At 32.4% G+C, this 14059-nt stretch overlaps 1 protein-coding gene across 2 annotated transcripts in view; it reads left to right on the top strand.

Annotated features, from left to right (window-relative positions):
- LOC142973164 (facilitated trehalose transporter Tret1-2 homolog) overlaps positions 1-14059 on the top strand; it is a 43459-nt gene that overhangs the window by 12283 nt on the left and 17117 nt on the right. The window contains exon 2 of one of the 2 annotated variants that reach the window (XM_076114763.1): positions 7763-7825. The exons of the other annotated variant lie outside the window; for it this stretch is intronic. Within the exon in view, the coding sequence (XP_075970878.1) occupies positions 7763-7825 (63 nt within the window). The remainder of the gene's footprint in view (positions 1-7762; positions 7826-14059) is intronic. 2 annotated transcript variants of the gene reach the window in all.

Here is a 14059-nt window from a genome sequence, read left to right as displayed (position 1 = left end):
ACGATTATTAGTAGTAGTAGTTAGTAGTATTATCGTTGTTGTGTAGTTTAGTGTTTCTTTGGATTATCTTTCAGGACTGTTCAGGGAATGTCACTAAAATCAGTCAGAATAAGCTATACAGCTCTGAAAGTAAGCGTTGTGACCACAGGATAGGCAGATATGTTTAGTAGACATCTGCTTACACTGCTAAAAGGCGAAGTGAGAGGTGAAGTTATAAAAGCAAATTAATGGATTACCGTATTAGTATACTCGTATTATAATCTATTGAAACTCATGATAGTCGTATAATATAATTGAATGATACACAACACACGTGATATGTTTAGCACGCGTCGACTATCAAACGCTAATAGATATAAGTTGTACAATTTATGTATGTATGTTTGTATGTATGTATGCTGATGCATAATCGATGATGTTATTGTGCTATATTTAGATTTGCTATAGTAAGTCCGCAATTGATATCCGTAGACAATTGCTTGAAGAAATTTTGTTTCTTATTTAATTAGAAGAAATTAAATGGGGATTTGCAATTTGCTCTGAACGTTTGAGTTGTTTTTGTTACATAACTTACTATCAGAAAGAGATAGAAATACTATAGTTTAGTTATAAGTTTGTGACTGTTATCTTGAAGAACGAATATCTAACAACACACCTAAAGTGAAAATTATACCCATAAGTATCAATAAAAAAGGTGGAGAACCTATGAAACAATATACCGAGCACATTACCCAGACTCCGGGCTAATACTGAAAATATTTTTATAGAATTTATATAAATCCAATCTTACCTTGTCAGACCTGGGAATCGAACTCGAGACCTCATAATTGGCACTTTGTCCTTACTATGTATCTCTTAGACCACAGAGGCGATTGTTGCTATGTACATACTTATATAAATAGCGTATAGCCACAGATTAAATTATCATCTGATTCATATTAGCGCTTTTGACGACAGAATCGAAGAAACGATAATTGTTGCGAAAATATTTTTCTCCTGATAGGGTTTCCCCAATAAATTGCATAATAAAAGCTTTCCGATAATTAATGTCAAATAGAAAAGTAATATCGTGATCAATAAATATAGTCAGGATATTTAGAATTTAATTTAATTTAATTATTTATGCAAGTAATCCTGTAATAGAGTACTCTAATGTGTGGTTCACGATGTTTAAAAATATACTGTTGATAGGTCACCTCAAATTATAAGTGTTTGAACTTGTCATGTGAAAACCAATTACATGCTGTCTATTTCATTATTGAATTAGGATGGGTGTTTACATTGCCAACAGTTTGTTGCTATAAATATTTTCAGGCGTTCAAAAACTTCAGTACCTATTAAGTACTTATCCATACTAATATTATAAATGCGAAAGTAACTCTGTCTGTCTGTCTGTCTGTCTGTCTGTCTGCTACTCAATCACGTCTAAACTACTGAACCAATTTGCATGAAATTTAGTATGGAGATATTTTGATACCCGAGAAAGGACATAGGCTACTTTTTACCCCGGGAAAATGACGCATTTCCCGGGAAAATTCAGAAAATTCAACGAAGTCGCGACAAATCAATATTATAATGACATTGAATTAACAAAATTCCGTTGCCATGGCAACTGTTTTAATGGCGGATATTCCTTAGCGCGACTTCGTTATACTAAGAGATATAAATAACTAGCTGACCCGCGCAACTTCGCTTGCGTCACATAAGAGAGAATGGGTCAGAATTTTCCATGTTTTTGTAACACTTTATACTGTTAGGTACTCTGCTCCTTTTGGTTGTAGCGTGATGATATAAAATATGCTTTTTTTTTCACGAAAAATATTCTCAAAATTATTTACATCTCTTAGTATAACGAAGTCGCGCTAAGGCATATCCGCCATTAAAACAGTTGCCATGGCAACGAAATTTTGTTAATTCAATGTCATTATAATATTGATATTTCGCGACTTCGTTGAATTTTCTGAATTTTCCCGGGAAATGCGTCATTTTCCCGGGGTAAAAAGTAGCCTATGTCCTTTCTCGGGTATCAAAATATCTCCATACCAAATTTCATGCAAATTGGTTCAGTAGTTTAGACGTGATTGAGTAGCAGACAGACAGACAGACAGACAGACAGACAGACAGAGTTACTTTCGCATTTATAATATTAGTATGGATTTTGAGATTGTTAATTTTGAAAAAAAGCATAATTTATATCATCACGCTACGACCAATAGGAGCAGAGTACGTAACAGTAAGTTCTGTAAATTCTGACCCATTCTCTCTTATGTGACGCAAGCGAAGTTGCGCGGGTCAGCTAGTATTATAAATGCGAAAGTACCTCTGTCTGTCTGTCTGTCTGTCTGCTACTCAATCACGCCTAAACTACTGAACCAATTTGCATGAAATTTGGTATGGAGATAGTTTGATACCCGAGAAAGGACATAGGCTACTTTTTACCCCGGGAAAATGACGCATTTCCCAGGAAAATTCAGGTTTCGCCACCGAAGTCGCGAATAATCAATATTATAATGACAGTGAATTAACAAAATTCCGTTGTCATGGCAACAGTTTTAATGGCGGATATGTTTTAGCGCGAGTTATATGAGATATAAATAATTTTGAGAATATTTTTCGTGAAAAAAAGCATATTTTGTATTTAAGGAATAATTAAGCTTTGTATTAGTGAAAAAAAATTATTCACGCGAGCGGAGCCGCACGGGTCAGCTAGTTGATGTATGTCTCACATGTATGTCGTATTTATAGTCTACCTTTGCTTATATAATGTTTGACTAAGAAAGAAGCTACTTTTGATCCATTATTTTTTATCTAAATCGGGTCATCAGTTTAGCTTTATAGGTAGTTAGTATACCCATGGAATATACGCGCCAAAAACTGTTTAATCTACTAGTCATTTACCGAGTGCAATTGGTTTAAAGCGGTACCTTAGAAAATACTGCATTGGTATTTCTTAAATAGACTATCTATGGTCTATTTTAAATCAGGAGCAAACTATTGGTCAAATGCAAATTCAGCCTTACATAAGGGTGCACTTGTACTGATGTTTTTATTTTGACGTCATAACGAGTTGCTAATTTATAAAATAAATATTTAGCATCACGAGATTCTATTTGTATGTTTGTAAATAGATTATCAAACGAAGTGATAGTATTTTTTATTGGGTGTCGTATAAAAATAGTTAAGTGAAAGCAATTTAATTGTAAAGATAAAAGTATTACAAATTCAATAGAACATTTCATTTCTTGTTTTTTTTTGCAGTAAAAGTGTTACTTGTATTGAGGAATTCTTATACAAAGTCCAACTATTCAAGCAAGGTCTTTGTATTTCGCGCATCGCCATGATAAATTACATCAGTATCTGTTAAGCGGTTTAGCCGTGAAAGCAGACTGATAGAAAGATTTTCGCATTCTTTACTTACTTTGGACAGAATTTATTTCCGAGTACAAAACAAGTAAAATTATTTAAAACATGTTTAGTATCTTGATCTAATGAATATCGTTTCGTGCAAAATCCCTGGACATAGCCAGAAATAAATAGCATTTGATCCGTACATCCGATAACCACTGACGTCCATCGTCGTAAATCTGTTCAGAGGAAAAACGCTGGCAGTTTTGACTATTTCGTGACTTTATGTAAACTAAGCTTTGTGATGGTAACTGAAAATAGATTTACCCTCTTATTCATAAAAATATATGAAGTTATGAAAGGCTCATAAAGAGTTTTTATTCTTACACTCCTTAGCGAAATGAAAAAGAGAAAATATACTATAGTAGTATTTTAACTAAAATAGGTTTATAGTGTGTTTATGAATGAGAGGGTAAGTATCTTAATAATCGGAAGTAATCTAACTCCAGTAAGGAATCTTACTGGCGATTAACTGATGATGTATTTTTTATTGTTTTATGAAGACTAGTTAGAAGTAACAAACTACGGAAGTAAACGCAAGACCCAAAATTAATATAAGTTGATCGCTAAAATATTCGTTTCTGGAACTTAAACCCACAAGCAGTAGTCGTAAGACAAGGTTGAAGTCAATAAGCTGTAGTGTAGAGCTGCACTAGCTGACCCGCGCAACTTCGCTTGCGTCACCTAAGAGAATGACTCAAAAATTTCCCCCTTTTTGTAACATATTTCGTTGCTACTCCGCTCCTTATGACCGTAGCGTGATGTTATATAGCCTATAGCCTTCCTCAATAAATAGGCTAACTAACACTGAAAGAATTTTTCGGACCAGTAGTTCCCGAGATTAGCGCGTTCAAACAAACAAACAATCAAACAAACAATCAAACAAACAATCAAACAAACAATCAAACAAACAATCAAACAAACAATCAAACAAACAATCAAACAAACAATCAAACAAACAATCAAACAAACAATCAAACAAACAATCAAACAAACAATCAAACAAACAATCAAACAAACAATCAAACAAACAATCAAACAAACAATCAAACAAACAATCAAACAAACAATCAAACAAACAATCAATCAAACAATCAAACAAACAATCAAACAAACAATCAAACAAACAATCAAACAAACAAACAAACTCTTCAGCTTTATTATATTAGTATAGATTAGTAATTAGTAATTAGTATTAGTATAGATAAGAACATTCAATTAAAATGTGACAGTTTATTAATTTTTGTTTGAAATTATTTGCCTTATATTGAACCCTAAAAAGTCAGTATCTTCTCACATCAAAGTCATTCAAAACAAGAGTACACGCCCTAAAGTATTTAATTTCTCTGTTTACACAAACCATCAATGACAGTAGAGGTCAGTGAACTTTTATAGTAAACACGTAGTTAACATTGTTATCTCTGCTTGATATACGATATTTTAATTTTAAGCCGTATCGGTTACAATGCGTTAAACGTAAACCATTGCTTAGGTCATGCCAGCCGTGACTTTATTTAAAGTACTTACTTTTAATGAAATTAAAATATTTTTAAACTCATGTTGCCGTAACGCCGCGCTTTGCGATGTACGTGCGTAGTGGTTGAGGTGCCACCTGTGGGTGCAGGATCGATTCCCGTGCGAAACAATTATTTGTACAGTCTACAACTTGTTGTTTTCATACTATGGTCGTACGACGGCCAAATACATATGTGAACTTTGTTATTATTTTAATTAATATCTCTGAACCATATATGTTACAATAATTAATTTGAATCTGATTTTGTTAATTTGTTTTTTTTGCACTCAGTATTTGTTTCTTGTATCTTTGTAAAAAGTATCAAGTACAAGGCTGATTATTGCCCGAGATGTCTTTCAATAATCACAAAAATAAGGAAAACAAACAATGTTTACTACATTAGCTATGAACAAATAATATTAAAACAAAATGAACTGTGTCAAGGAGCTGATTTTGATTCGGCTTTCCTTTTTAATGTGCGTTTAAGACCCTCTTTGCTCTGGTATTGCGTACCACACTCGCTTACCCATCGTAAAAATAGTTATAAAATTAATATTTTATAGAATTAATGGCGAACAGAATATTATTATCTTTCTTGTTGCACCACATAAAGCAATGGTTTGTTCATTATGTACCGAGCGTGCAATGTTATCAATCTATCTTGTGATGCTTTTCTCAAATCATTCAGTTTACCCAATGAATTGCTATTTTTTGATAATAACCTTACAATATTGACTTAACATATAAGTTTTGTAGATGTCTTTGACTCATAACCCAAACACATCTCGTGACATTTCGTCGTTATCTAGAAAAATAAGAAAGTAAAGCAAATGAAATAATTACGTGCGTTTGCTATTTGTTTTGTGATAATGTGGCACATGACTGATAAATTATATAAGGTATATGACACTATAAAACATATGATATGCATATGATAGACTATGATCGACTTTCCCATCTGCGCAATTAGGTACTTATTTGATTTAACGCCAGATGTAGTATAGCATTTGGTGTAGAAGAAATGTAGAGAGAGATAGGCAGCATTTAAGCTTTTTTTAAAGATTAAAATGGCATCAAAACAAGAAAAGCCAGTAAACTTTCAATCAACCAGTCAATTTACTTTTCGACAAATAGGTAACTTGTGAACACCATCGATTTCGTTTGCTCACCCTGCGGTGAAAAACTGAAACAATCCTCTCAAAAACCATATTGCTATCATTGACATCCCAAAGTATACATTGGTATCTACTGCTAAAAATTTCGTTATCTACCATTACATTTGAGATGCAAGTAACCATTTAAGAGTCAATACTTTTCATGATAGCTGGACTAACAAACAGACTATATAAAATTGTGTAATAATAACAGTTAGAAGATAGTTACAATTCTGTATTTGCATTAGTGACGTTAAATGATGATCTTATCTTGCTGCGTTATCAACAACGTGCTCCTATTTGAACGGAACAAAGCTGGAAAGAATTTCATACGAAACATGTTTATTTGATATAACGATTATGGGTATTAGATGAAATCTTGTCACATTTTGATTATTTGTTATACCTATGTAAATAAAATAATTATCATTTAGTAATACTGGTGATACCGAAAACGTATAGGAGAAGTCTTATTTCAGCAATGGGATGAAGTACAAATAAAGATGACCTTTGGCAACTAGCTTTTAAATTGTAGCTTAGTTTTTTTTGACTAAAATGCTTAAAAGACCTTTTACCATAACTTTTGAACTTTTTGTTGCAAGTTTGTTTTATATTCTAATACGGAAATTAACTCGAAACGAAAAATTAAATTGAATACGGGACATTATACCTTAGAGTGTTTGCCGCTTCGCCGCTAGTTGCACTGGCAGTGGTCAAGTCAGTCAGCCTCAACTTATTTTAATGACTTTCAAATAAAAATGTACAATAAATAATTACAACATTTTACCGTATTACGACTATTAATAATTGAGTAAATCTTACCGGGTTATTTAACTCAACCGCGTGATTCAATATCAGAAATAAACAAACACTTATGCGTTTCGTACGATTACAATTAATTATTGTAAACATAATCAATTTTAATTAATACTGTTTGTTTACAATACACATTCTTGCCAATACATTATGTATAACGAAAGATAGTGACTTTCTGACGTCAATGAAGTTTTAGAGACTTTCAATGTCAAAGTGATTGGATGTTTATTTACATAAAGACGGATTTAAAATCGAATATAAATTGATTGACGATGTACTGAGCTTTTGATGTATTTTTAAAATTCAACCGAAATGTAGCCAGTTAATGATTTACGTTGAAATGTAAGAAGTGCTGGAGATAAAAATAAATCGCCACTGTGATCTACTGAATTTATAAAGTCGGAACTTTTTTAGGTATCTGTCGATATGGGTACTTACTTTGTTTTGAGAAATAAGTATGAAGTGTCAATTTAGAGTTGCCAAAATCAGTTGCGTAATTTTTTTGGTGCAATTTTCAATATTAAACTTTTACTAATCTACACACTACAGATATACTAATCCCCGGTTTCTGAGTCCATCTAGCGGTAGTTTATCTATTCAATAGCGTTTTTTTATATGAGTTTTAACGCTATTGAATAGATAAACTACCGCTAAATGTACCTCAGAAACCGGGGGTTAATCAATTACTGTACCACTAGGCTGACTGCTAGGCTCCTTCTAGGCCTGGCATGCATCACTTTCTCTAAAAGCGGTTTAGACTTTGTACCTCCTCTAGAACTGTTTTAAAGAACTCTCAGCCACGTAAGGTGATATTATGATGATTGGGAACTAGTAAAAGAAGGAAGGTTATTGATACATTTTATTGATTTAGGAGGAGATTATCGAGTCAACAGTTGCTGCAACCATGTAACGGTGTTCCTTTGTACGGTACTATGTAAGTTCCACAAATATTGGGAGAATGTTTTTGGTCTGGGGTACCAACAGAACTTTTACTTCTTCTGAGGGTATTTTTCTGTTGATAGTTTTAACCATCTTTTTGGGAAATTTTGATGTCTGAAATGGGTTTCTTATGGTGTCGGGAGGGATATACATTTTGAAAAGTTTATGTTAATTGGAAACGATTTAGTAATTGTAGTATTTGTTTTTATGTAATTGGGTTTTTCAAGTTATGGGTAAAAACATGTCTTCGTAATTATGAAGAACTTTTGCGTAGATATTCGTAAGATATAAGTATTTGTATATTTGTAGAAAGTTGCACGTAATCATTGTGTTGTCTTTTGGGTTCGTAAAACAATTATTTTCATTTTATTTACATATTATAGCGATAATCTCCAAGCAAATAAACTTTTCTAGGAGTTGTCAAGCAATTATTCTAAATAAAAGATCTTTACACAAAAATCTGCATGTCTGGAAATACGAAGTTCAAAAGTATTTTCTTTGTGTAAATTTTATTTAACCTATATTTTTAGGAAACTTTCCTGATTTATACGTTGTTATATTTTCATGGGTTAATGTTTATTCTATAAGGTTTTTTGTCTATTGAGTAAATGTTCGTTGTCCGTCCTGATTGGTACTGGTTTGGTTGTAATTATTGTAGTGGCTACTTCGACTCCCGGCTGAGGTAATTACGACAATTGGATGTAGTTTCGACAGTTTGCCGCTTCCGTTCTTTGATGATGAATACGTAAGTACTCATAGTTTTTTAATAGAATGAACAGAAACGTGCAGTAGCCATAAAACCCTTCATTGCGCCATCAGTAATACTTTTAGTGCAATGTAATGGCAGACGAAAATATTATTTAATAAATTAATAATAATAATATAATTATTGTTCTCAGAATATCAATTAAGCTTATTCGATATCTCTGATTTCTCAAATTAGGACATTACTGTCTTTGGAGAAAATAAATTAGGGTCTCACACAGTTCTTGTAAGATTTCCAAGCATAATGCATACTATATCCTTTTACTAATGCTGTACTAGACATAAAGTATTAACTTTTAATGATTCTATTAAAGGCCGTTATATCTTTTAGCATGTTTTAGTATATTTATAGTTATGTAACTTTTCATTTGCGAGAGGAATCTCAACAAGTCGGGACTGAAATGCGTAATCATGAGGTCGTCAGTTTTCTGGCTTCTTATTGTTAGTTTCAATGTTACTTGATAGATTCTTAAAGGTTACCAAGTCATAGGAAATCCTAGAAAATAGTAATACAAGTCGATGCGTTTTTTACAATAATTTACTTGGGCCAAATCGTTATTTTGAAGTTTGTATACCAGAACTGTCTCAGTTCAGAGTTTTTATCGCAGGTTTTTTAATGTTAAGTCCCCAATCCACACTTGGCCAGCGTGGTTGACTCAAGGCCTAAACCCTCCTTCATTACAACTTTATATTTATTTATTTTATTCTTAGTATTAATTTGTTCTTCTTAATATCTTATAATGCAAAGTTATCTTGAGGTTTATATCCCTAAAGTATTTTTAGAAAACTGTGTACTTACATTTTCTAATCCTATAAAATATTTTTATCAGTATATCCTATATAGAGTTAGTTTATGATTATAAAGGTACATTTTAAAGCGGAAACTGTAGCGATATTTAAGTGTGTAAATAAAATTGTGTGCCACGGCCAAAACATAGACAGAACAAATAAATTCAAGTTTGTATATAAAAATAGTACAAAAACAGTTATTTTATGATAACTGAGTGTGAATAATACAAGTTTATGAATGAGTTTCATAAACTTGTATTATTTATTTAGCTATGGGATTCAAGACAAATTAAAAATCTTTGTTAAATCCCATAGTTCTTCTGCCACACTTTTGTCGACTGTTTTAGTTGAATTTTTTAGTGCTTTAGCACCTGGTTACATTTATATAAACAAGCACGCATGATGCTTGATAAAATAATGTAAAAAGTATTTGGTCAGAAAAGCTAGTCATGGGATACTGAGCTAAGATAAATATTTGGTTTGCAATTCATGAACATAAAAAAGATAGACTAAAATCAATCAATTAGTACAAAAAAGCAATACTTTACAGTCTTAAGTGAATTGTTTACCTAACTTTTCCTTTCATTAAGAGTGCACTCGTAAAAATGCACGCAAACGACACAAATTCGTGTCCAGCATATAATTAGCTTTCGGCATTGAATTGTAAACGTCCGTGACTTTGAGTCGTCCTTATCATTCCTTAACTGATTCTGATCTTAGTTAACGGTAGGTATATACATTATATCGCGCCTGTTATACCCAAAGATGTTGGCAAAGGTGTAAAAATTACACCCGCGTTTTACCGTTAACCATGTAATAAGGGGCGAGTCTATTTCCATATACGGGGTACGTTACCAAACTCCGGACTACTATTCATAACAATCTAATAAAAATAGAAAAACGACCTCTCTAGCACTTAGTCCGACCTAGGAATCGAACCCCGAACCTCGTGGTTAGCATTCAGATACACTACCGACTGCGCCTTAAAGGCAGTCAACGCCAGGTTTCATACTTGTTTGCCTGTATTTCAATGGAAAGGGTGTTTCGAAGTATGTAGTCAAGTGTATTTTATTGGTAGTGCCCTCTGAAGTCTTCTAGAACATATAAGATAGTCCATTTAATTAACCTTGGGAAGTTCGATTGATAGGCTTTTTCGAGAATTGGTCTAGGCGTGTTACGTTTTTTATTTTGGCATATAAGGTAGGAAGATATACATTTTCATGGTCTCCATATAGTTTTGAATTAATGAATACACAATATTTCGGTTCATTCTCTAAAGGTTGCTTTCTAGTACATGTACTCAAATGATATTAAAATTACACTTAATTTCGTTAAAATAAAAGTTGCAACAAGCAGTGTTGTGTAGAATAGAATGATATTTACCTGTTTTTTGGAAATGTCACATATATTCTCAGACTTAAGATAGAGCTTTTATATTTCTGAGTAATAATATTTTTTTATATAACTTCTATATCAATACGTATCGATTTTAATACTTTTCCACATGAAAATTAGAAAGACCGGTAAACAAATTAATGTCACTAATGTATTTGCTGTATAACAATTTATAAGGCACTTACACAAATAAAGTTATTAACATTTATTATAGACATTATTTTGATGAATGTCGTACGGAGCAATTTGTTAGATAAATGAAAGACTTAGGTACGTGTTTTGTTTAATATTTTGTTTGTTACTTTGTTGTGAATATAAGTACGATTAAGCTTAGGACCAATAGAAAAGGACATGTCATTTTGATATTAGGTCACGCGGAAATTTTCGTATTTCTATTAATTTTTATATTTTATCGCATTATTTATAGTGGTCTATCTATTGTCAAAATTGTTCTAGCTACTTGAAAGGCTTTTGATATGATTTAACACGTGTCATCTTAATTGACTACAACATGGACCAACATTTTACGTTTCAAATATGAACTATGCGATCAGCTGGTCACCCATATATGGGATGAAAAGACCAAACCTTGTTTAACCCATAGATATTTTATTGACAACTAAATACGAGCTATATTTTTCTTTTATCAGATTTTCAATGTATTTCAAATTATTTGCTATGTAACTTCTAGATTTTTTCTCACAAACAAGTAATAGAATATGCAGACCGAATGCACTGGGTGTCAATGACAAGACAATTTTCCTTCATCAGTGTCGCATAACAAATACTAGTAGGTAGTTTATAGACATTTTTAGAGGCGTTATTTTGGCCTTACTTATATACTTAGTAATAGACTTGTATACTATGAATACTAAAGTAGGTACGTAGTTTTCCCTGATTTGTTTTATCCTATGGTTAGTGGTCAACCTAGTGTCAAAGTTGTTTAAGCCGCCCGAAGGCCTTTGAAATGGCTTAACTACTGTTATCTTAATAGACAGTAATCGGGACCGACTTTTAACGAGCAGACGCTCAGTTCAAATACCACTATGCGGTCACCCATCTATAGAATGGCCGCACCAAGGGTTGCTTAACTCGCATATTGTTTACCGACCGGGCGGGTCCGGACCGGACCGGTTGGGCGTTTCCCTGATACAACTACCGTATCACATGTTATGAATAAATGCAATCATGTTACATTAAATGTGCATTTGCTAATATTACTGTCCATACCAATATTTTACACGAAATTTGGTCTTGCTGTCTGTCTGTTGTACGATCATTAGAACCGATTTTCATGATTAGATGAAGTAATAGAAAATTTTATAGTCAATTTATTAACCGACATCAAAGAAGGAGGAGGCTCTTAAATCGTCAGTTTTTTTTGTAACTGTAAATGCTGAAAATGAGGTTTATTACTCTTTACTTTAGAACCTGGATCAACATATAGGATACGCAACTTTTCACGCGGGCAAAGGCGCAGGTAAAAACTAGTAGTAAAATAAACATTAGATAACTTGATCCAACTTGTTATGAATTAATAATGTGTGCTGTCTTTGTTAGCTTTTATTCACTCATGAATAATGCATCTCGTGCAGGATTATAATGATTAGCGTAATGTGCAAATAGCTAGGCAGTCGTAGTTCCCTATTCTCTGTTTATATTATACTAAACTAAAAACAACAACAAATTTTAGTCCTTATTTCAGAACTAGACTGCTATTACATTTGTAGTCCCCCATTGTTTTTATGTAACCAGCTACCACTGCAAAGTTACAATACTTATTAAAAAAAACTTAGGATTGAATCTAAAAAAAAACATTTCACTTATTTTTATATTTTTGTATCGGTCGGTTATGCTTTGAAACTTGCACACGTAATTAGGAGTCCTATATGATAATATAGGACCTTACCCAGTGGCGTTCTTTGGTCTCTGTATATTATTGGAAAAAGGCGTGATTTAATTTATGTAAAAAAATATCCCAATTTTTTATCTATCTTCCTGCTGATTCTTTAGTTAATTTCATCAAAATTGGCTCGGCAGTTTGGCAATGAAGCTGTAACTGGCAAAATTACGTAGAGACTCCCGTATTCGTATATTAGTATGGGTAATTCAGTCAATCGTTTGTCTTATTACGATGGGGTGTTGTGACGTCGCAGTGCGTGAACAATGCTCAATGGGTGGTCAATTAAGTCAAGGCTTTGACGGTTATTCATCACTATATACATATAAACATATATGAACATATTACAGGTTTGTTATGGACAATTAATTGGATCGTTTGTACATAATTGGGGATAGTATTTTTTCGTTATATTCTTCACGCGTTTTCGTTTTAATATTGTGGTTAATTTTCTAAACGGTCCGGGAAGAGCAGTATACCAAATTTTATACGCCATTTTTTTTGGTAGAGCTTGTAATTTTGTTGTAAAAGACTGATTTTTATAGCCTACTAACACAGAACTTTGCATCAGACAAGACATCGTTTTTGGATATAATATTTTTGCAAGTTATTTCCTTGTTTACCAAGTTAAATTTTTTATAAACATCATACTAATAGGTAATTCAAATTTCACTGAACTACTTGAATTCCCATAACTATCCAAAACAGCAATGAAATCTCAGTTACAGCTTAAAAGTATGTAGTGTTACTTTATCGCTCACAAGGAAACACTACCGGTTAATTACATTAAGTCAATGTAACGTCAATCAAACGTTTTATATTGATAATTTACCCAGTAACATACTATCGGTCAAATGTATCACATGATTCTCTCCACTACCGATAACCTAACAACTTGATGACTTTAATTGATTTTTATCTAACTTTATTAACTTGTAATACAATAACATAATTATTTATTTTATCTGTTACGTCTCGTTTCTAATTATCTGGCAAGTATGGTTCTCAAAGTTATTTTCTTTAGTTTATTGCATTATTTTTTTATTTTCCTTAGCCTGTTTTTTTCTGTTGAGCAAAGCTTGGTGATTTTTAAGAAAAGAAGGCCTTTTTTATTTTACATTACAATAAAGATTCATCTTACTAGTTCTTAATTAAATTAAAGATTTATGTAACTGTGTTCATTGAAAAGTTGTATGGAGATCTAAATATTTTGACTAAAAGTATTGTTGTTACATAGTAAAGCCCCTAGACAAACTTTGAAGCGTGGTAGGAAACTGCATTTTATGCAAACCTACTACCCAAAATATTAATATTCATCTTGTTAAACAAAAATCCAAGTCCTTAAATTAACTTGAATATTATTTTATGATTACCTTACGC

The sequence above is a fragment of the Anticarsia gemmatalis genome, chromosome 5, assembly GCF_050436995.1.
Source record: "Anticarsia gemmatalis isolate Benzon Research Colony breed Stoneville strain chromosome 5, ilAntGemm2 primary, whole genome shotgun sequence".
Classification (NCBI taxonomy): Eukaryota; Metazoa; Arthropoda; class Insecta; order Lepidoptera; family Erebidae; genus Anticarsia; species Anticarsia gemmatalis.
Note: the sequence above shows the minus strand (reverse complement) of the source record. Positions and strands in the feature narration are given on the sequence as shown.